This window comes from Mirounga leonina, unplaced genomic scaffold (assembly GCF_011800145.1).
Source record: "Mirounga leonina isolate KUSES-001 unplaced genomic scaffold, KU_Mleo_1.0 Mir_94, whole genome shotgun sequence".
Lineage (NCBI taxonomy): Eukaryota > Metazoa > Chordata > Mammalia > Carnivora > Phocidae > Mirounga > Mirounga leonina.
In genome coordinates, this window is record NW_023270855.1 from 8,951,275 (window position 1) to 8,969,203 (window position 17,929).

Sequence of the window (17,929 nt, forward strand, 5' to 3'; positions counted from 1 at the left end):
GGCCTGGACTCATTGCCCTTACAGCATTGCAATGGCTTCTTTCATCTGTGTGCCTGCATCTCATGCTAGGCCTACAGAAGCAGACCACAAAAAGGCACAAGGGCCATCTTTGGAGTCGGACCAGCCAAAAGCTGAATCCTGGCTCTGCCACTTCCTAGCTGTGCAACCTGGGGCAAGTCGCTCCACCCTTCTGATCCTCCAGCCCTCGTCTGTCAAGTGGGCATAATAATAGTACCTACCTTCAAGGTTTCATTAGATAATGTATGGGAAGTGACCTTGGACAGTATTCAGCAAATGGAAATTACTTCATAAATGCTAGCTGCAGTTGATAAAGCAGGGACCATGTCTCATTCAGCTTTGGGTCTTTAGTACCTAGTTGAGGCTGGTATCCAGTAAGTATTCAGTAGTTGGCCACACAGGTACAAGAGGAGGTAGTGAAGGCAGGAGGATGGATACGGGGTGGCGGGGGGGCTCTGAGAATCCGCAGCAGGCAATGGTGTTGGGGTCTATGGGGGAGCCAGGGGGCTGGGTCTTGGGAGCCAGACTCTTCAGTGGCTCTCAAGCGTCAGGATAGGAGCAGGGCACTTGGTAAAAAGGCACTCTCCCAGGGTCCGTCTTAGCAGGTCTGGGATCACCATCCTTGACAGGTGCCAGGGGATTCAGAGGGCCACCCCCTGAGAGACCCCACTGGTTTCTGGGTCACAAACTCAGATGCCTCCATGGGCCAGATGGGTGACGTGGACAGGTGAAGGAAGATGCTGGGCACCGCGGCCAACCAGAGAGCACAAGCCTCATCTAGAGGGGAGCCATACTCCCAAGTGGGGACTTGGTATTGCCAGGTCTCCTAGTTTTTTCAAGAGAGGCTGAAAATCAAGACTTATAAAGGGAATTTCCTGATTTTTAGATGCTGAGAAACAAGTCAGATTTTTGAAAACACCGAAAGGCCAAATAAAACAGGTCTGTAGGCCAGAGAAGAGCTGCCACTCGGAGTCCTCGGTCTAGGGCCATGGTTCTCAGCCAGGGTGGTTTTGCACCCCAGGGAACACTGGGCTGTGTCTGATATCGGTTTCCTTGTCCCAGCTTGGGGTGGGGGTGGGGAATGCTACTGGCATCTAGTGGTTAGAGGCACGGGATGCTGCTAACCCCCCTCAATGCGCTTGCCGCCACTCCCACCTCAAAGAGTTACATGGCCAGAAAGGAAGTTGAACTGGCATGAGTTGTGGGCAGAAGAAAAAGGAAGGGCCGGAGACACCTGCCACCTGATTTTTACAGACTTATTTCGGTCAGAGAGACAGGGCTCTGCCCTTCAACCCCGAGGAGCCCCAGCTGCCGTGGCTGGGCCCTTGCTGGTCAGGTAGAATTGTTTTCTACAGTGTGCACACTTCCTGTAGAAAAGCAGCCTGCCACCCCCAACCTCTACAGGCATGAAAGTCATGCTAGAAATTCGGACAAATGAGTGCTAATACATTGCCACTTGGGTCCCCAAGGGCTGGGTGTAATGGTCTTTTAGACGTTATCAGGGTTTTGGCCCCCTGTTCCTGGTGGAATGTTTGGTTTGGGTTCATCATTCATTCAGTCATTTCTGGAAGTGTAGTTGAGAATATTTCCATTCCCAACCATAACAAAATAAAATGTCTCTGAGTTCTGTGCAGTTCAGTAATGATTTGCTGAGGGCTTGCTCTGTGGCCAGCTCAGCGCTTGGTGCTGCGGGGCAGATGAGCAGAGACTTGGGCGGGTTCCATCTGGAGGCTTAACCATCCTGCAGAGAAAACACAAGAACCAGACCTGCAGCCCTTCCCCTGCAGTCCACCCTCTGCACACCAGTGTCTTCATCTGCCTCAAGCACTGTTCTGGTCACCATTCTCTCCCACTCAGAAACCTTCTATGGCTCCCAGTTCTACTCCAAATGAAGCCTGCACTCCATTAGCCTTGGTGATCTGACCCAGCCACCATTTCAAGCTTACTTTCTGCTCTTCTGTTGTTGTGCGAGTCTCTTTGCAAACCAAACTTTGCCCTAGGCCCAGTCTCCTGCCCTTTCTCAGGCTGTGTCCCCCCTCCCCCACCTACCATGCCATTTCTGGCCATTCACGCAAAGTGAGACGGCCCTGGTGGTACTCCCCCCATCCTCTTCATCACTTCATCCCACATCACTTCATCTTTCACCCTCTGTAGCTCTGTGGGCCTCCTGTCTTATTTATGTTCTTGACCCTTGACCTACCAAACTGGGAGATTCTCAAGGGGAAAAGCTGATTAAAAATTCAACTTTATGTTCCTTTCCTGGGCAACCTGCTAGTCTTGTCTCTGGCATCTGGTGGGTGTCCACTCAGCCTGCTGCTAGCTCTTCATCTGTGCCTGGCCTGGTGCCGGGTGCTCCCGTAAGTGTCATCTCTCTGTATACTCACAGGGACTCTGTGACACTTGTGACATCATCCTACTAAGGCTAGAGGAACTTTCACTTCATTCACAGACTCATTCAACAGACGTGTTTAATGAGCGCACCCACCATGCCACAGGCTCTGTGGTGTTACAGGGACATGGGAGTGGGAAACCCAGGAAGCAGACTCTGACACGGCCGAAGTTGGCATCTAGCAGAATGGCGAGGGAGCATTCTTGGGGTCCACACTTTGGGAGGGCAGGGGAGGGAGCGGGGAGAAGTCAAGCCATGTTGCAGGCAGCCTGCTAGACATCTTGGACAGCTCTATGAACAGGTCAAGATGGAGCAGCTCTTCAGAGCTGTCCCAGTTGAGAGGGGAGAGGCAGACCTCTATGCCCCCCTCTCTCCACATTTGTCTTCAGACAGAACCTGTCAGTCGTTGGAAGGGATGTCACCTTGTCTACCGAGGCCGCCCCTGAAGGCTACTCTTGGCTAGGGGCAGTCTGCTGCTAGCCCTCCCAGCAGCTGGGATATCTGAGCATCTGCCATCAGAGAGAATATCTCTTTGTGCTCATGGGGACTTTATTCAAGGGGGGAAAACAAATGATCAATGAATTAACATGTAAACAAGCAAGGTCATTACACTTCCCTTAATAAGTTCAAAGAAGGACAGAAACAGGTGCTCATTTTATACACAGGGAAGCTGAGATGTCCAGAGGTTTAATGGCTTAAAGCTCCATCTCCAATCCTGGTCTCTGGCTCCAAAATTCAGCCCCTCTCTACTGTATAACCAGGCCTGTGCTAATCACCTAGAACCTCAAAAGTCAAGCTAAAGAGCTGATCGTGATCTTGTAGGGATTGAGGAGGCTCTGGAGGGAATAAAATACAAAATGACACTGGCAAAGGCATGCAGAACTGGGGACTAGAGTTAGAGACTTAGTTAAGGCACAGCTTTAGAAGTCTGGGTCCTGCAATGATGATGTGTTCTGGGACTGGTGGTCACAGATGCTTAGGATGATTTTGGCTGCGGGTAAAAGAAAACTGTAGCTTCAAGTGGCTTAACCAGCAAAACCACAGAAGTGGAAGTTGCCTGGGGTCAGGCTCTGGGTTCAGTTGAACCAGTTTCTCAGCAGCTCATGAAGGAGCCAGATTTCTTTTGCTCTGCTACCCAAGGTTACTTCCTCTTCTGGTCCTAAGGTGCCTGCTGGTCACAACTGGAGTCCTCAGTAGAAAAGCTAAAACCTTCGCTCAACCATCTAAGTCCTTCTCTTCCATCCAGTTAAGTCACATGCTCAGCCCTGGACTAATAGTTCATACCAGAATAATCTACCGTCTCGAGTTGGGATGGGGTCAGCTTCCCTGGAAGCTGAGCGGGAGGAATCAATACAGCTGGAGGAATCAATAAAGAGCCAAATTCATGGCTCTCTTAGGAAGCAGAAAGAGTGCTGGGGATAGATATTGGGGAGAGAGTCAGCCTTACCTGCTACCTGACTCTCTGGAGAGAGTCAGCGGACAAGATTGAGCAGTTTGAGGGCAGGACATGGTGACAGATTGGATTGAAGGGGAAAGACCAACATTTTTTTTTTTTTTTTTATCAGAAACAACTCCAAGGTTTCCCATTGCCATGCTTGGGATAGTATTATCTCATTGACCAAACTCAAGGAGATGAGGGAAATTTCAGATCTGATTTTGGATAATTTGAGTTTGATGTGATGAGGAGACATTCAAACTGTATTGTTTTGCAACAGCCAGAGCTATAGGTCTTTGAGCTGGGGCTCCAAGTACTGCAGGACAGAGCCCAGGAGAGGACTGCCGAAGTGGTGACACGGCTGCAGGTCACTGAGAAGTGGAAGCTAGAGTCAGAAGTGTGTGGGGAGCCGGCTGGGGCAGGGGCTGAGAAGGCAAGGCTGGTGGGAGTTTGAGAGGCAGGGCTTTCCTGGCAGAGCTGCTTATAGGAATTTATCGGACAAGGGTCTTTGCTCATGTGCACAGTGACAGGGTAGGATGTTCACCCCCTCATTGTCTGAAATGTTAAGAGACTGGAGACAACCTAAATGTCCATTGCTATGGAGCTGTTTAATTAATTATGACACATTGGGTATGTGGAACTTCAGGCAGCTGTTAAAAAAGGAGGATGCAGGACCTCTGTGACTGCAAAGGAGGAATCTCAAACATATGGTTAGGTGGGAAAAAGCAAGATGAAAAGATGGGTATAGAATACTTCCATTTGTGTTAAAAAAAAAGAATATATGCTATCCAAATGTGTGTTTGTGTATTCATAGACTGTTTCTGGAAGGTATCAAAAGAAACTCCTAATAGCAGTTGCTTCTGGGTGAGGTTCTGGGAGCTTGGAAGACTTATTTTTACTTTTTACCTTGCTGGCTGTTAGAGTTTCTTTAACCATGTGCATTTATTACCTATCAAAAAATGTTAGATCATAAAAATAAATACATAAGAAACTGGGTCTTGAGTGTCAGAGAGCTTAGTGAGACTTAGGACTGAGAGGAGGCCACTGGAGGGTGTCAGAGAGTCCAGAGTCCGGTCAGAGAGGCAAAAGTCAGGGAGAGGGGCCACAGGGGAAACTGAGGCACAGGCTGTCCACTTCCTTGTGAGAATCCGGAATAGAATGAGGTGGGCGTAGCTGGTTGGGTTCATTGAGCATCACTGCAGATGCATGGGATGCAACTAAAGGTCCCCCTGGGAGCTCTGCACAGGAGGTTCTGCTCAGGCTCTGCCGTGGTTTGGGGTTGGGCCCCTATCTTTAGCCACCAGAGCTGCAGGGAGGTCTAAACAGGTCTCTGGACTGCCCAGTGCTTTGGCTATCTTTTAAGAGACCTTCAGATGGGTGTTTTCTGGCAATTGAAGTACCAGAAGCTGAGAGAAAGGCTATGAGGTAGGAAAAGGAGCCTAGGAAGGTATCATGTCTGGTCCTGAGCCTCCATCTGCTACTGCTGAGTCCGGGGTTCCTGACCTCTGTGGGGGAGGGAGGAAGGCTGGTCTCTGCCCATCAGCCGCTGGTCATGCTTGAGCTGAGGGAGCTGAAAGGGGGAGCAGGATGACTTGACTCTCAGGGAGCGGAGATCAGGGCTCCTGTTTTCTTTTTCTTTCCTTCTTTCCTTCCTTCTTTTCTTTCTTTTCTTTTTCTCTTTCTTTCTTTCTTTCTTTTTTTCTTTCTTTTCCTTCCTTTTCTTTCTCTTTCTTTCTTTCTTAATTCAAGTATAATTAACGTACAGTGTTATATTAGTTTCAGGTGTACAAAATAATGATTCAACAATTCTGTACATTAGTGTTCATCATGATAAGTGTATTCTTTTTTTTTTTTTAAAGATTTTATTTATTTATTTGAGAGAGAGAGAGCTCATGAGAGGGGGGAGGGTCAGAGGGAGAAGCAGACTCCCTGTTGAGCAGGAAGCCCAATGTGGGACTCGATCCAGGGACTCCAGGATCATGACCTGAGCCGAAGGCAGACGCTTAACCATCTGAGCCACCCAGGCGCCCCATGATAAGTGTATTCTTGATTCCCTTCACCTATTTCACTCATCCCCACTGGCCCCCCGCCCCTGGCAACCACCAGTTTGTTCTCTGTATTTAAGAGCCTGTTTTGGGGGGGTTGTCTCTTTTTTTTTTTCTTTGTTTTCTTGTTTTGTTTCTTAAATTCCACATATGAGTGAAATCATGTGGTATTTGTCTTGCTCTGACTGATATTTCATTTAGCATTATACCCTCTAGGCCCATCCATGTTGTTGCAAATGGCAAGATTTCATTCTTCTTGATGGCTGAGTAATATTCCATTTTATGTATACACAACATCTTCATCCATTCATCTATCAGTGGGCACGTGGGCTGCTTCCATATCTTGGCTATTGTAAATAATGTTGCAATAAACATAGGGGTGCTTATATCTTTTAGAATTAGTGGTTTCATTTTCTTTGGGTAAATACTCAGTAGTGGAATTACTGAATCATGTGGTAATTTTATTTTTAATTTCTTAAGGAACCTCCATACTGCTTTCCACAGTGGCTGCACCAGTTGGCATTCCCACCAACAGTGCACAAAGGTCCCATTTCCTCCACATCCTTGCCAAGACACGTTATCTCTTGTGTTTTTGATTTCCAAGGCTCCCATTTTCAACATGGAAATCTTCACATGAGAGTCCAGACAAACAGGAAGAGTATTAACCAAAATAATAATAATAATAGTAATAATAAGAAGAAACCTTGAGTAACAGAGAATCCTAGACTCTTCAGGCTGGGTGGGACCTGGAGATAATGTGTTCATTGTTTTCTGAATTGTCTCTCTCAATATACTAAATGTGTAAGTCACCTCAAGATCATCTAAACTGTATACTACAGCTCTCCTTAAAAAGCCCATGTACATGAGAGTATGAAAGCCTCTGAAAAGTCCTGTTGTAAGAAAACCTGTCTCCCTTGGTCCAACTAGCTTTTCCCAAACGCATTTGCTTACAGAAGCCTCTGCCCCCTTTTTTTAGTGTAGCAGTCAGTAGTGACCCCCAGACCAAGCTTTGGGAGGTGATGCTTTAGTTTAAGCTTCTTCTTTTGTAGATGTGGTAAGTAAGGCTCCAAGGCCACATGGCCAGTCAGTGATGCAGAGGAGGCAACAACGTTGATCTCCTGCCTTGTGTTCTGTAGGCTGAATGTGGATGAATTGGATGAATTGAGATGCTAGATCATTATTTCTCAAACTGTGTTCTATGGAACCCCGCTCTCATGAGGTGCTAGTGAATATTGAGCTAGGGACACATCAGCTTAGGACCCACCCACAGAATAAAGAAAGATGAACAGATTGATTGGTTGTGGGCTTCTCAGAATAATTAACTTGGTGATGTCTCTGCAAATCACCAAGGCAGGGAGGTATAAGTTTCCCCAACTTATTTGGCCAGGGAATTCCTTTTGCAAGGGACCTCTCCCTGTGGATTTGTTTCATGTCTAGAGTTGAGTTGAGTAATTCAAGTCTAGATCAATAAGGTTTATATTGGTTTCTGTACCTATTCCCACCCCATCCCAAGAATTCCTGCCCTTTCTTTGTTGAAAAGGAAATTGGTCAACGCAACCAGTGACCTTCTCCCCCTCTGACATTTGTTCTTCCATATTCCAGAGCAAGGAGATTGGCCTGCAGATGCATGAGGAGCTCCTGAAGGTCACCAATGAGCTCTACACAGTAAGTCCTACTCAGGCTCTGCTGCTGGGCTTGGGATTGGGTCCCTTTTCTTCAGTACCAGGAGTCAAAGGGAGTCTAACCAGAGACCTGGGATGACCCTGGGCATTTTTGCTGTGTCTAGTGCCCAAGTGACAGGGGGTTGTCATGGTGGGATGTAATGGTTTACAACTCCAGCTTCTGATTCTATATGCCTGGGGTGGGGCCGTGGGCATGTTTAGTTTGTATACGTTCACAAGAGATCTGCATGACCTGCCAGCTGTGGGAATGTTTTACCTACCAAAGCAGAAGACACAAGGTCAGGGTGGGGACAGCATGGACACAAAACTTCCCGAGGCAGGGATGTGGGTTTGGGGTCAGGTGCAGTGGGCTGAAGTTGAGGTTTGCTCCCTATTGGTGATGGAAACTTAGGCAGATATATAGCTCATCTGGGTTTCAGCATTCTCATCTGCAAAATGGAGCACTGTTCTGAGGAATCACATAAGGTGAAGGAGGTGAGCATGCCTTGTCATCTCCAAGGAATGATTTCAGAACATTACAGCTTGGCCCAGAACTGACCTTGCTACCTACATGGAGGCAAGATCTCACTGGACTTGGGATAGGTATTAGAATCCAAGAGGGTCAGGGAGTGGGGAATGCAGGCACACCAAATTATGATGCAGGAGTTTACTGATTGTGCCCTGAGGGCCCTTGGGCTTCTTTATGGAGGAACGTGGTGAACCTCAGGGACAACCTAGGGGAGTGGGGCCAGGTAGCCCCTGCAGGGGGAGCTCTAGACCCTTCACCCTCAAAGACAGGGTAGAATAAAGCTGTATTCTTTTAAGTATGTTAGGGTTCCTTTTAAAGTTTCTCATTAAAAGTGGGGATTCTGCTGCTAAAATTATATTTGAGGAAGGGAAAGAACAATAGGTTGCTAGAAGACCCCTCTCTTTGGTGTTATGATCTTTCTGTAGTCATGTCCTGTGTGGCCAGCAGGTAGTGGACTTCTCAGAGGCTGAGAGCTATTGCCCAAGAGCCTGGACCTTAGGTTGGAATTCCTGCCTCAGATTCTAACCAGTGATGGTACTTCTCTGGGCCTCAGTCTCCCACTCAGTAAAATGGGGGCGAGAGCTCCTAGAGGTTAACCTATTGAGAGCTGAAACTCACATTTCAGTTATTTCAAGTTAAGGAGCACAACCTGAGCCCCGGACAGTTTTTAGCTGGGTCACTGCTTAGGGGAAAGGAAGAATTGCTACTTCTCAAGTGACTGAGTCAGCTGCACTGTGGGGGGAGAATTGTCTCCAGACCCTAAAGCCAGAGACCTGGGTTCAAATTCAGTTGTTAAACAGAAATCATAACACCTACGTCTTGCAGACCCCATGGGAGTTGAGGGATACCAGATATGTAAAGCATGCATAGAACAAAGAACAAGAAGGCACGGTGTATCAGAAGTTCTTGTACTACCATCATCATGATTTTTGCCTCCCTGGCGAGTGTGAAACTGGCTGTTGTGCCTCCCCGGTGGGGGAAGGGTGGTGATAAATGTGCAAAGCTGGTCACCAGATGCGCCTTCCTTACTCAGAATTCTGTGATGACTTGGCTAGACCAGCGTTCCCCAGTCTAGGTCCTTTTTATGGTCCTCAGGCACCTCCTTGAATGGATCACTTTCCTCTGTGGCATTTCAACACCTGGGTCCTGGTGCCAGGGACTCCCTCCCCAAGCCACTCCCACCCAGGTCTCTAACCTTTCCTCTGGGCTCCAGCTGGGCTCCTCTCCTCCAGGCCCCCTGCATACCCCTGAGTACCACTCTGCTCTGCTTCTTTACCCCAGCCCCTCCCCCTGCTTACAGTTGTCCTCTTTTCTTCTCTGCTTGTGTGTGTCATACTCATTTTTCAAACCCAGACCAAACTTCACTTTTGGAAAGCTATTACCTCCAGGCTTTGAATTCTTACAGCAGTTTAAAAAAACCTGTCATGTTATCGTCGTGTCCCCAGTTGGCATGTAATCTCCCGAGAGCCAGATCTTGGTCAGTAACACTGTACTTAATGCCCAGGGACTCAGTTTGAACCCAGCGTGTGGCCTCTGGCAGGTCACTTCACCTCTCAGTCTCACCTGTGATCAACAGACCTGGCAGGTTGTAAACCGGATGAAGCAGGCGGGGATTGGGAAGCTGGTGCTGGGGCCCAACACGGTGCCCTGAATCCAGCAGGCGTTCCACGCACACTGGCCTCTGCTGGCCACGGGGCAGGGCACCTGGACAGAACTGCTGCTGGTGGCAGAGGCTCAGACCAGGCTCATGGCAGCCTGCGGATGGCCTCAGAGCTGGTGCTGGAGGAAGGGCCACACCTCCCCAGCTCTGTCCTATAGCCAATCGTGGAGGACTGGGGCCTCAGAAGGCCAACAGCACGCCCGCCCCCCCCCCCCAATCATTTATTGACTGCACACAGAGTCTTCAGTGGTTGCCCAGAAGTCATTTAAATTCGAGCATTTGGGGCCACCTGCCGCGGACCCAGTGCTGCAAGAGGCACAGCAGCGGGCTGGGCTGTGAACATTTCGAGAGTTGTCTTTGAAGTATCTTGTACATCCCCAGTGTTGCCAGGGCGCTTGCTGAAGCAGAGGAGAGGGATGTATGAATAAATGAAGGAAAATGGTTTTGCTCACGAGTTTCGAGTCTGGGTGGGGAGACAAGAGTAGAGTACGTGAACTGGTGATAGAGCAGTCCAAGCCGGAGCGGAGTGCGTGCTGGATACATGGACTCCGAGGAGGGCACCAAGCCCGTGAACCCTGTGAGGGCTGCCCCGTGTTCTCCGCTGTGTGCCCAGAGCACTGCTGGCACATAGTAGGCCCACACCAATTCACCGAGTGCAGAAATGGGAGGGAGAGTGTTTGCATGCAAGAGAGATCGAGGCTTCAGAAAAGTGCTGGCTCCAGGTGGGCTGCCGTGATCAAGGGTGAGTTTTGAACTTGGTGCCTTTGGAGGGGTAGAAATGAAAGAAGCAGAGGGGAAGAGAGGTGGGAAAAAGGAATTCTTAGCAGGGGCGGCAGGGCAGGATGCCAGCAGAACAAACCGATTATAGACCGATCTGGGTTTGAAGTCTCACTGCATCACCTACCAGCTTGGCCAAGCCAGTTGACATCCTTGGGCCTCATTTTCTCTATTGCCAAAACAAGGGTAGTAACAACTGTGGCCATTTTGTGAGTGCTCTCACACTGTAATAGGTACTTCATATGTATTATTTACTTAACGTATTTTACCAATAAACTGAGGCACAAAGAAGGACCTTGCTTGAAGGCCTTTGTAGCAGTTTTCAGTGGCTGCACAACAAACTATGTCAAAACTCAGTGACTTAAAACAACAGCCATTTTATTGGCTCATGATTTCGTAGGTCGGCAGTTCGGGCTGAGTTCAGGTAGGGCCACTGACATGACTCCAGGCTTCTGGCCAATTAGAAGAAGAGCCCCAAGTGGGAAATGCCCAGTGTGCCAGCACTTTTCAAGCCTCTGCTTGTGTCCTACTTGCACATGGGCTATTGGCCAAAAGTCACACAGCCAAGTCCATGGCAGAGGCACGGAGAATAAACATCACCTCTTGATGGGAGTTACATGCCAAATCACAATGCAGAGGGGCATGCTTGCAGCCGGGGGGGGCAGCCATCCAGCTGCTAAGGACACTGTGGACCCCAAATCCTATGCTTCGTTATTAGGGATTTCTTTCGAGCACTTTCTAGTTACCAGGCCTGGTTACACAACTTCCCCTCCTCTCCCAGCCCTGGAGTCACGACCATTGGTGACTGGGGAACAAATGATGTTGAGAAAAGATTATCCAGTAAGCCTCACTTTTGTTCTTGTGATGTTTTCTAGAGGAGGGGACGTGGTCAGGGGGTACTACTGAGCACAGGATGATGGAGATAAATGCTAAGGGCCATCTGTCACCCACTTTAGGGAAAAGACTTGTCCCATCTGAGACCAGGGTGCAGAGGAGACTGCAGGGCTGGCCATTTGTTCGTTCATTTGTTCATTCATTCACTCAAGAAGCCTTCTGTCTGACTTCATCACCTTGAGGTGCCCTGCTTTCTAAAACATGCCAGCATGTGTGCAAACACACGTGCATGTGTGAGCATGCGTGTACACCCCCCCCCCACACGCCCCACCTCACCTGTTTTTCCCTGAACTCCCATCAGTCAGCCTGGCACAGTAGAGCCCTCGATCACATATGTCGGCCCGGGAGAGAAAAAGGGCAGAAGTTGAGAGTGTGGGCCAATGTGCTAATCCTTCCAGAAGAGGCAAAAACAAAACAAACAGACAACGAAAAACCCCACTGTGTTTTCATCCTTTAGCTAAAAATATGTTCAGGTTTTCAGTATAGTCCTAGATCATGAAATGTATCTGTCGTGTTTTGAAGCGACAAATGCTGCAGCATCCCCCGGGGGGCCCTTTCTTTGTGCTCAGTCGCTGTGCTCCAGGCTTTCCCAGGCAGGCCTGCCTGCCTTCCAGGCCCCTAGCTGCAGAAGGGGCCCCCGCGACTTGGCTTGGGGTGACGTGGAGGGGGCCCGAGGTGGGTCCACACCCAGCCACAGCTGGTGACAGGTAGAGACTGATTGGAGTAATGAATGGACTGTACTTTCCACTTGCTCAGGCTTTGATTTGATTTTGTGCTGGGCTCAGGGGTATGAAAGCACCTCTGGGCCCCCAGGCAAATTTCTGTGAAGGCATCTCCTTTCTGATGTCCACCCTCAGGGATGCAGGTGGTGGAGAGAGCCTGAAACTAGGAGCCCAGCCTCCCGGGTTCTGTCTCCAGCTCTATCCTGGGCTCACCGCGAGTCTTCCTGGAATGACACCTCCATGTCTGTTGCCATTCATGGTTCCATCATGTCATTGGGCCTTCTTTCTTTAATATTTTTCTTTAAATTGACTCACTTAAAAAAAAATCTCCCTGTCCTAATGAATTAGTGGGAAAGTAGCCTTGTGCATTGGGAAGATCACAGGTTTTAGAGTCAGCCGGGCCTGGGTTCAAGGCCCTGTCCATTGTCACACCGTCTGACTATGGGGATGTTACCAACATATCTCTGGATTGTTCTGAGAAGAGTAAGTGGCAGAGAGCATAGCATGATGCCTGGCAAACACCAGGGCTAAATCGTTGTGTATTTTGTGAAAGAATGGAGCATAAATGGTTTTCCTATGCACTTGGGCATCTCTCCTCTCTCCTCCATCCTTCATTGCCACCGGGCCAGTCAGAGCCCAGAGATTGTTTTGCCCGAAAAAGGGCAATCACTCGCTGCCCTTTCTCCCATCCCCGAGGCTTGCTCTCTATTATGCATACTCCATACTCCAGCCGGAGGCACTTTCCTTTTCAAAAAATTTAGAAATGGATAATACATGCACTTGGTAAAAAGCAATGATTAAACAGTATAGAGTTACACAGAAGTAGGTCTCCTGTTGCCCGAGTGCCCCTTACTCCATACAACCTCGGTTCCTGGTTTCTAGTTCAGCAGTACCTTCTCACAGAGATGTCTGCTTCATCAGCAGGCATACACGTATGCATGTATCCTGCTCACCCCTGTTTTTATGCAGGTGGTAACAACGGGACCTACAGTTCTGCATCTTGCTTTTGTAGTTATATTTTGGAGATTGGTTCATATCCCTAATAATTAGAGGCTCCCCTTTTATATGGTGCTTATCATGTGCTGGGCACTGGGCTAAATGCTTTACATATCTTAATTCATTTCATCCTCACCATGACCCGTTGAGGTGGCTGATAGTATTACCACCCCATTTTATTTTATTTTAAAGATTTTATTTATTTATTTGACAGAGAGACAGAAGAGCCCAAGCAGAGGGAATGGCAGAGGGAGAGGGAGAAGCAGGCTCTGCACTGAGCAGGGAGCCTGATGCAGGACTCGATCCCAGGACCCTGGGATCATGACCTGAGCCGAAGGCAGATGCTTAACCATCTGAGCCACCCAGGCGCCCACCATCCCATTTTAGAAATGAGAGACTGGAGGCACTGAGAGGTCAGGTAGCCAGCCCAAGGTCACCTGGCTGGGGAGTAGCAGAGCCAGCTCCCAGTCTACTCCCCGAAGTTACTTATAGAAATATTCAACTATTTCCATAAATATATATATAAGTCCTACATACCTTCGTTTTGGAAGGATATGATCTTTCACATTAGTGGACGACAAACAGCTTGGCATGAACAGAAGAGTTCCGGAAGTTAAATGAAGGTACGACAGTGTTCATTCTCGCTGGTGCCTGCACAGTGGAGGCATTAGACCTGTGAGCACTAAGCCAAGTTTTTCCTTCTGATGGGATTGAAGAGAACTGGAAGGGTTAATAACACATCTGTAACACCTAAAACCATCTTGCTGACACAGGTGGTTTCCATCTCATACTTTGAGAAACACTGAGCCAGTGCAAGTTAGCTGGGCTCCGGTCCTTGATTTGGCCCATCTGTGGCAGGAAGGCAGGAGACTAGAGGAACTTTGAGGCTCCTCTCCAGCTTTTATCTTCATGTCATGTTCCCCTCAGAGGGAGACGAGGGCATGTCTCCAACTCAGGGTGAGGCAAGGCAGGCTCTGCCGAACCATCACAGCCAGCTGGCCAGGGTGTGGCCCAGGTTCATCTAGGGACGGAAGTGGTCCTAAGAACAGGGGGACGAGGTTTCCCTCCAGACAACCTCCTGACCTCTCCCAGCTCTCCCTCCAAGACATTCGTTCACTCGCTCAGCATGCATTTACTGATCCTCCACTGTGTCCAGAGGATGGAACGTGGCTACACCATGTGACAAGTGTCCTTATGGGGACATGGACACAGTGGGAGGAGGCGTGGGGAGATGAAGTCCACCTGGGCATCAAAAAGGCCATAGAGAAGAGGTGGCATATGATTTGGATCTGAAGGACACTGGATTCCCCTGGGCTGGGGGAGCAGCACTGACGGCAGCAGTGAAGCAGGAAGCTGGGAGCTCAGGGAGTCAGTGCTGTCTGTGGTGAGCTGGGCACTAACGTGGGCCAGCTGGGCACAGGACTGAGGAGGGCAATGGGGAGGCAAGCAGGGACTCCTTCCGTAGCGAGGGATAGGAATCCATGCAAGCTGGCGGGAGTGAAAAATCAGTGTATTGAATCTCAGAGGTTCACACACTTGTTTGGCTGTCTCCCCAGTAGGGTGTGTATTCTGTGAGGCGCACACACCGTTTTCCACGGAGTAGTATTGCCAGCACCTGGTATGGTACCTGGCATATCACAAACTGCTCAGTAGATACCTAATGATCGAGGTGTAGCTGTTTTCCCCACACCTTCAATAGACTCACCAGATCAAAGGCAGGAGACCACACCTCCTCCATTTTATACTATTCCCTCCCTCACTTTCCCTCCTTCCTTTCTGTCTCCCTGTCTTCCTTTCCTCTTTTCTTCCATCGGTCCGACCGTCCATCCGTCCATCCATCCGTTTGCTTTCCTCTGTGATGTCTTCATGATCAGGCAGGCTTCTCCCACGGGGTGACAAAGATGATCCCTCACTGCAGGCTCACTTTTTATCAGCTCAGTGCCTCCTGGTGGAAAATTAATATACCCTTCCCAGCATTTCCAGCAAAGCCCCGGGCTGTCTCTGATTGGCCTGGCTGGGATCATGGGCTCCAATCACTGTGGTCAGGCTAACGTCATGTTTACTGATTGGCCAGGCCTGCGTCTCATGCCCACCCCTGGGATTGGAGGGAGGTGTCAATTTCCCATGAGCCACCAGGACTAGAGCGCTGGAGGGGAATTTTGGGGATTTCCTCAAAGAAAATCAGGAAGGTGTTCCAGAAGGAGGAGGACTGGATGATCCCAGGCAGAGAAAAACAACAGGTGTCCACTGAGGGGGAGTAACTGGGGGAGAATATGGAGGTGACTCCATCGGCTAGTACGCAAGCAAACACCTGATACACCTGTAAGCTGTTCCTCAAACCTGTTTGACTCTTGCTCTTTCTGGGCTTAGTGCTCACACTGCTCCCTTTTTCTGGAATATCCTACCCCCGCTCCTGCCCTGTTCACCCAGGTAACAGCTACTCTTCCTTCAAGGTTTAGTTTTGTTGTTTTTTAAGGATTTTATTTATTAGAGAGTGAGCGTGTGCAAGTGGGGGGAGGGGCAGAGGGAGAAGGAGAAGCAGACTCCCTGCCGAGCACGGAGCCCCACGTGGGGAGTGGGGGCTCCATCCCAGGACCCCGGGATCATGACCCGAGCCAAGGCAGACGCTCAGCGAACTCAGCTACCCTTTCAAAGTTCACTTTGGATGACACTTCCTCCAGAAAGTCATCCTTTAGCACCTTCTATTTCCCTTATCATAGCACTTATTATATGTGATAGTAGCTTGTAAACTTGTTCATGTCCCCTCTAGAGAGTATATTCTGTGATGGTGGAGACCCTGTCTTTCACACTATAGTATTTACTAGTATAGCACCTAGCACATAATGAGCTGTTCAGTAAATATTGAGCAAATATTTGAACAAATATTTGAATAATATTTGAACAGATATTGAACAAACGAATATTGATCAAAGGTGTAGCTGTCTCCCTACTTCCAAATGTATTCCCCAGAGTCAAAGGCAGTAGAACTGTATCCTCCCCACTTTATTATCCCTCCTCTCTTTCCTCTGTTATTTCCTTCCTTCCATCCATTCATCCATTCATCCATCCATCCATCCATCCATCCATCCATCCATCCATTCTTTTACCCACCCACCCATCTGTCCATTCAACCATCTTCCTATCTATCCATCCTTCCATCCATCCGTCCTTCCACCTACACATCCAGCCAGCTGTCATTCATTCATTCATGCAAATATATGCTGATACTTCCTGGGCACTACTGTCTGCTTTAGTACAGGGAATGTGTTCATGAACAAGGTCCTGGCCCTCTGGACTTTGCCGTGTAGTTGCAGTGAGATAGTGTGTAGACGTGCAAAACGAGTAAATAAGATAACAATTATAAATTCTAGAGAGAATGTAGGCCACGCAGAGTATGGGTGGTCATACTGAAATTTGGGAACTCGCTTTTCCTTCGAGGATGTCTTTGGCATGCACTGGCCCAGGATTTCACCCATACACAGCTCTTGGATGGCTCAGAGATGGCCCTGCCTCTGGGGTAGAGAAGTGCGCGTGAACTTCACTGTTGAGAACCTGTTGTCAAACAGCGAATTCTTACCTTGCTCCAGCATGTCCCTTTTTTGATGCTGTCAACTTCTGTATTTCCTCTGGCTTCTTTTGCATTTAAACGAGGGTCTGAAGGACTATGCATATATTACTTTCTTGTTTTTGTGAGCTGAGGATTTGGGAAGATGCAGAAAGCAAAGTGTATGCAGCAGAAGGCAGTGTGATTACTACAAACAGCAGTGTCCACAGCTCAGAAGTCCTAGCTGTCTGGCTTGCTGTGTGACTTTGTACAATTCACTTGTGACTTCCGAGCCTCAGTTTCTTTCAATGATGGGTTAATACACCAAGATTTCTGCAGAGCCTTTTGAGAACATATGAAACTGATCTGTGTCGAAGAACAGTGGTCTCAATTTATATGTCCCTACAGGATCCTTCTCAGCCGGTGCTAGACTTGTTCCAAGGGGCCTCCCTGATAGGGTCTGGAGGGTTGGAACGTGAACATCCCATTAAGCCAGGCGGGTGCCTCTGAGGGGCTCTTCAGAGGGGCCAAGGTGAAGGCTGGGTCTCAGTGCCTTGGCCTCAGCTGAACTCTTGCATCCACCTCTGCTGCCTTCCAGCCCTGACATTGCTGTCAGCCAGTCACTTTATAGTCACAAAACTTATGGAGCACCTTCCTATCCACCCCCATTCTGGTCTCCACCAGGTGGCACAGAGAGGATGAGCTGCTGCCAGTCACCCAGCAAGTTTAGGGGGGAGGGTTGAGTCTCAAAACCAGGTCTCCTGAGTCCCTGTGGGGTAGAGGATCCCTTCATCCCTATTTTGTGGTTTCTGAATCTGTAAAGCAGGGGTCATGTGGTATCTACCTCCTAGGGTTTTTGTGAGAGATAAAAGAATTAATATATGTATAGTGCTTAGAACAAGGCTGGGCATGTAGTAAGTGCTCAGTAAATGTTAGCTGCTATCACCATTATTGGTATCATATTGCCTCCCAGGGTTGGGGTTGAAGATTAATTGAAATGCTCCTTGGGGATAAAAAAAAAAAAGGTTTGCAGACTGTGAAGTAATTGATAAGTTTAAGTATTATTTAACGCATCCTGGACTGGCAATATTGAGCAGACTCTTCCAAGCTATTGAGCTAAGGACCTTTCATGCTAGAGCCCGTGTTTCAGGTAATTAAATAAAGGAAACATCTAGAGGACTCTACATATAGTTAGACTCATTTCTGAGAGGTCCCCAGGTAAACTCTTTTGTGGCAGCTGTCTGACATAAATCACCCTG

At 48.6% G+C, this 17,929-nt stretch overlaps 1 protein-coding gene across 1 annotated transcript in view; it reads left to right on the forward strand.

The window, feature by feature from the left end:
- The window catches only part of SRGAP3 (SLIT-ROBO Rho GTPase activating protein 3), a 326,327-nt gene that overhangs the window by 236,133 nt on the left and 72,265 nt on the right, over positions 1 to 17,929 (forward strand). The window contains exon 11 of the mRNA XM_034997259.1: positions 7,490 to 7,552. Coding sequence (XP_034853150.1) covers positions 7,490 to 7,552 — 63 coding nt within the window. The remainder of the gene's footprint in view (positions 1 to 7,489; positions 7,553 to 17,929) is intronic.